This window comes from Hypanus sabinus, chromosome 29 (genome assembly GCF_030144855.1).
Source record: "Hypanus sabinus isolate sHypSab1 chromosome 29, sHypSab1.hap1, whole genome shotgun sequence".
In the NCBI taxonomy this organism is placed as follows: Eukaryota; Metazoa; Chordata; class Chondrichthyes; order Myliobatiformes; family Dasyatidae; genus Hypanus; species Hypanus sabinus.
The window spans coordinates 2,386,653-2,392,071 of NC_082734.1; the positions used below are offsets into that span (position 1 = coordinate 2,386,653).

Consider the following 5,419-nt stretch of genomic DNA (forward strand, 5'->3'; position numbering starts at 1 on the left):
TTCTGTGGTACAAAGGGGTTAAGAAGATTCTGCATTCAGCAGTGGACAACTAGAATTAAGAAGATTCGCTACACAGAAGGGTTTGAATAGATTCAAGATCAATTGGTTCTGTAGACAATAGGGGTTAAGTTGATTAAGGGTTAAGAAGACTCAGGGATTAAATATACTGCGATGCTAAGATATCCAGGGGAAACTGCCCAGAGATATGCAGGGAATGATTGGGTAAGTGGTTGTGGTAAGGAGAGGGACAGCGGGAGGGAGGGGGCGTGATTATAGAGCGTGGATCTAGTCCAAAATTCACCCCCAATCACCACACCCCTTCCCAGGTTTTGTGCCAATCCTTCATGATCCCTCCCCACATTGGCCCCAACACATCCTTCCCTCAACTCCACCCGCTCACTTTCCCCCATTGCTTCATACCAATTGAACGGAAGCATATCCTGGTTGTGAAAAATACTTCATTAATAAGTTATTTTGGGTTGGGGTGGGGTTGAGGAGGGTGAAGTGGAGAAGGCATGTCTCTGGAGGTTAGGGGTTAGTCGTAATGAGGAACCCCTCCCTCACTTCATCAGACGATTCTGAGCCCGGTGGGGGTCCGACGTCAGTTCCTCCCAAACTGACTTTAGGTGATGGATGAATTCCTCAATCTGGAGAAAGGAGACGGGAAAGAAAGGGGTGGGGGAAGAGGAAAGGGGGAGAAAGTAGGGGAAGTGAAGGAGAGTGGAAAAGTGGAAACGAGAGGGAGAAGGGGAGGGAGATTGGAACCGAGGAGATGAGCAAGAGAGGAGGAATGATCAGTTGAAGTCACACTACACAATTCCCCCTCCCACCACTTTCCTCTTCCTCTTTCCCCCACCTCCTCTCTCCTCTTAACTCCCCTTCTACCCCTTTCTTCTTTCCACCCTCACCGACTCTCCTTCCACCCATCTTGGCCCTCACCTCTCCCTCCCTATCTACTCTCGCATTGACCCCTCCCCCTCCACACCTTTCCCCATCTGCCCCTCGCTTCCTTTCTTCTGACTATTCTTGCATCTCTCCTTTCACCAACCACCCCCCCCCCCACCCCACCGCTAACCACCTCCCCTCTGACGCAGCCACTTTCTGGAGCTGTGGAGGGTGTCGTTGGTAGGGTGTTAGTGAGGGAGAATCCCGTTGCGAGGCTATCGCCTCTTCTCCCATTACCCATCTCCCCTCCACCACACCCTCCCCTCCCCTCCGCTCCTCTCTTCCATCTTCTCCCTCCCATTCCCACTCCCCACAGTCATTCCCACCTACTCCACTTGCCTTCTCCTCTGCCAACCCAAACTTCCTTCATGTATCTGCCACCAACCACTTCCCTCCCCCTTGCCTCCCTACCTCCCTTCCCTTCCACTCCACGCATATCCTATCTTCTCGAGGCCAAAGATTGTTGTCGGGGGGGGCAGTAAATGAGCTTCTAACAGGGAGACAGCCCCCTCTTGTACCTCCCTTCCCTCGTTTTCCCCCTCCACTCTCCTTCCTGGTCCTCCTCACTCCTTCCTCCATTCTCCGCCCCTTCCCCTCTTCCATCACTCCTCCAGCTCTCTTACCTCACTTCTCCTCATCTCCAATCCTGTCTAACCCTAACCCTAACCCTAACCCTTTAGCCGCCGGAGTTTGTCTGTGGGGAGTGAGAATGAGTGAGCATCCCGCAGGGAGCCCTCTCCTCAGCAATCCCTCCCACCAACTCCCCTCCTTCCTGCCACTCATCTGTACTCCTCATCCCCTGCTTTCATTTTCCCTCCCCGCCACCTCTCCCTCCCTTTTCTCCCTCTCTCCTTCCCCTCTGATCTTCCATTTCCTCTCCTCCCCATACCCCTCTCCCCCCTCGCCCTCCCTCATCTCTCTCATCTCCCTCTGTCGTCCGTCCTTCCTTCCTCTGTCTTCCCCCCCCCCCCCCACCTTCTCTCCCTCCTCCGCACCCCGCCCTTCCTTCGCCGTGCCCCCACCTTCTGGAGTTGCCAGAGAGTGTCGGTGGAGGTGAGTGAGGGAGCCTCCTCCAGTGATCCGGCCACCAGCTGGTACAGGTTCAGCGTCGCCATCTTCACTGTGCCCAGCACTAGCGTCTGCCTCGCCGCGGTGTTCTGAATGTGTGTCCAGGCCGCGTCCTGGGGATCAGGGTTCAGCGAAATATCACTGCAGGCTCGGGTCAGAAGTCAGTGGGAGGTCACGGTGGTTCGGGTTCGGCGAGAGGTCACAGGCCGGAGCGGGGCAGAAGGACAGGTCACGCATGGTCTAGGCACATGGAAGGTCGGGATTCGGGGAGAGATCATTGGGGATCGCGGTCAGAGAAAGGTCATGGTGTTGGTGGTCAGTCCGAGCACAGGGAGAAGTCACAGAGTGTCAGGGCTCATCGAGAGGCTGTGTGGGGGGGGGGGGGGGGGTTGTGGTGTTAGGGTCTGTCAGAAGTCACGAGGCCGGAGCAAATTGAAGAGCGCGGAGCGAAACGGAGCAGGGAGAGGTTACAGGGGTGCAGTCAGAATGACAGGTCATCGAGGGTCAGTGTTTGCGGTCAGGGTTAGAGGCGAGGGCCGGGGTCAGGAGGCCGCGTCAGAGGTGATGGTTCAGAGTGGCAGCGCAGGGGCAAGGTCTCAGCGGTCAAGCGTGAAGCGGTAACGGTCGCTGATCAGGGTGAGGGTACAGAGTTCAGCAGCGATAGGGGTCAGGTGTCGAGAGTCGGGATATGGTGACAGTGACTGGGGCTGAGATGAGGTGTGAAGGGTTTGTGGTGAGATGTCAGAGGTTGAGGAGTCACGATTGAGGGTCAGGGGGTGTTTCAGGATCGGTGGTGAGGGGTTGCAGGTGAGATGTCAGGAGTGAGAGGTCACGTTGGGGTGAGGTATCGGCGACGGGGTTCCGCTGGCAGAGGCTGCGGCACGGGCGGATCGGGGTGAGGGTCGGGGGTCGAGGTCAGTTATCAGGATGTGGTCTCGGATAATCACCCAGCGGAGGCTGTGGCCCCGGGCGGAGGTCAATGGGCGGGGGTCGGGGTCCGGGGACTCACCCAGCGGAGGCTGTGGCCCCGGGCGGAGGTCAATGGGCGGGGGGCGGGGTCCGGGGACTCACCCAGCGGAGGCTGCGGCTCCGGGCCGCCTCAAGTTGGGCCTGCAGGTCGGCCAGCCGGTTGCTGAGCTGCAATCGTTCGTCGCTCGTCTCCTCCAGGTAGCGGCCTAGCCGCGCCTTGCGGCGCTCACGCTCCTCATGGCCTTCCTGCACCAGCCGCAGCAGCGCCTCGTGGGTGGAGACCAGCGCCCGGTATCGCACTGGCACTTCGGACAGCTCCCGGAACTGGCAGGCGGGGAGATGGAGATCAGGGATGAGGGGGAGAGATTGGGGAAAAGAGACTGAGGGGACAGAGATCCAGCGGTAAAAGGTCAGGCGGTGAGTGGACGAGTGGATAGGGGTGAGGGGATAAAGACCAGGTGAGAGAGGTGGGGATAGAATAGAGGGGCTGAGGTCAAGGGTGAAAGCCTGAAGGGGAGGAAGGTCAGCGGGCCAGAGGTTAAAGCAATAGAGGTCAAGAGTGAAAAGTCGAAGGGAAAGAAATCGGGGCGGAGGTTGAGGAGACCGAGGTCAGAGGGTGAGCGGTCAAGGGGATAATAGGGATTAAGAGGTTGGGGGAAAGTTTGAGGGAAGAAAGAACTCGGGTGGTTGAATCTGAGAGGTTGAGGAGTGAGAGGTCAGGGTAGGCGAGGTCGAGGTCATAGAGATGGGGAGTGTGAAGCCGAGGGCACGGTTACGCGAAAGGGCAAGGAGATACTGGTCAAGGAATGAGAGGCCGAGAGGTCAGAGGTCATGGATAAGATGCCAGCGGTGAGAGGTTCGGGACGCTTCGGGCCAGGGGCAGCACGAGAGCTCAGAGCTGAGGGGCTGGAGGCGAGGATTCGGGTCAGTTGTGGGGTGAGAGGTCGGGGAATGAGGGCTCGGGGTTGAGAGGTTGGGGGGACGAGTAGTCAGAGCTGAGGGGTCGGTGAAAGGGTAGGTATGAGGAGTTAGAGTGAGAGGTTAGGTAGTGAGGAGTCGGAAGTCCGGGCCGTACCATGCCGCCGGGGCGCAACAAGAGCTGAACAAATTCGGAGAAGTGGGCATTGGCAGCGAGCGAGCGACGGAGCATGTCCCGGTATGCACGAAGCTCCCCGAGTCGGGCCCGCAGCTGCTCGGTCTCGATCCGCCGCTGCACCCGCAGGCGACCCTCCGTCTCCGCCCGCCACAGTGCCCGAGCACGCTTCCGCTCGTTCTCCTGGGGTGGAGCATTAGAAAGGGATGAGGCGGAGAGACAGGGGTCAAGGAGTCAGCAAGAAGGTTCAAGTATTCAGGGATCGGGATGCGGAATCAGATTGAGGGCCGGGTAAGAAGGACAGGTCGGGATTCAGAGGACGGGTCAAAAGTCAGAAGGAAAGAGGTCGGGGGTCAGGGGTTTAGAGATGGGGGTGATGGGTCCAGAGAGTTCAAATAGTCAAGGAGAGGAATCGGTGGTCGGAGGGGTTGGCGTCAGAGGGAGGAGTCGGAGGTTAAAGATAAGATAGGAAGGTCAGAAGTCAGACAGGTCGGCGTTCAGAGTGGATCAGAGGGGGGGAGTCAGAGTTCAGAGAGAGTGGTCAGAAGTCGGAAAACGGTTTCGGGGGTCAGAGGGGGTCAATTGGTCAAAGTGAGGGGGTCAGGGTCCAGACGAAGGGGTTGGTGGGTCAGAGGGAGGTGTCACAGGGAAGGGTCAGGGGTGATTGGAAGAGAGGTCGAAATGTTGCAAGGCAAAGGGATTGTGGGATGGTTCATTGTGATAACGGGAGGGGTCGGTGGGGGAGATCTCCTCTCTGCTATCACAGAGTTCATCCCACCTCATCGTTCACTACCTCTTTCCCTTTCTCCCTCCTTCCACCCGACCACTTCCCCCTCCCTTTTCCCTTCTCCTCTCTCTCCTCCCCTTACCCTTTCCTTTCTCCCTCTCCCTCAGCTTTCCTTTCCCTTTTCATCCTCCGTCTCTCTCTTCCTCACCTCACCCCCATACTCACTCTCCTCTGTCTCCTTTTTTCACAATCAATCTCCTCGTCCCTCTCTCCCTCTCCATTGCTCGAACCACCCCACTCCCCATCCACTACCTGAATGAAGTTGTCGAATTTGAGAATCTGCTCTTTCATCTGGTCACAGCGCTTGGTAAAGTTCTGCTTCCACAGACGCATTCTTTCCACCTTAACGTGGAATTCCTGGCGGGGGAATCACGCAGATGTTTCACTCCGTGCCGGACCCTGAGAGTTGTGACGCGACAGTGCGAAGAGAGTTTCACTCCGTGTCTGAGTGTGTGATGGGGCGGTGTGGAGGGAGTTTCACTCTGTGTCTGACCCCGGGAGTCTGTGATGGGACAGTGTGGTGGGAGTTTCACTCTGTGTCTGACCCCGGGAGTGTG

At 57.7% G+C, this 5,419-nt stretch overlaps 1 protein-coding gene across 1 annotated transcript; it reads right to left on the reverse strand.

The window, feature by feature from the left end:
* Positions 1 to 500: 500 nt before the first annotated feature.
* On the reverse strand, positions 501 to 5,195 carry LOC132382722 (coiled-coil domain-containing protein 42-like). Its single transcript, XM_059953173.1, has 5 exons — positions 5,115 to 5,195; positions 4,058 to 4,258; positions 3,085 to 3,306; positions 1,968 to 2,126; positions 501 to 647 (listed from the first exon to the last, which is right to left on the reverse strand). Exons 1-5 carry the CDS (start codon positions 5,193 to 5,195, stop codon positions 561 to 563), a joined length of 750 nt encoding a protein of 249 aa, XP_059809156.1. The 3' UTR covers positions 501 to 560.
* Between the last annotated feature and the right edge of the window lie 224 nt (positions 5,196 to 5,419).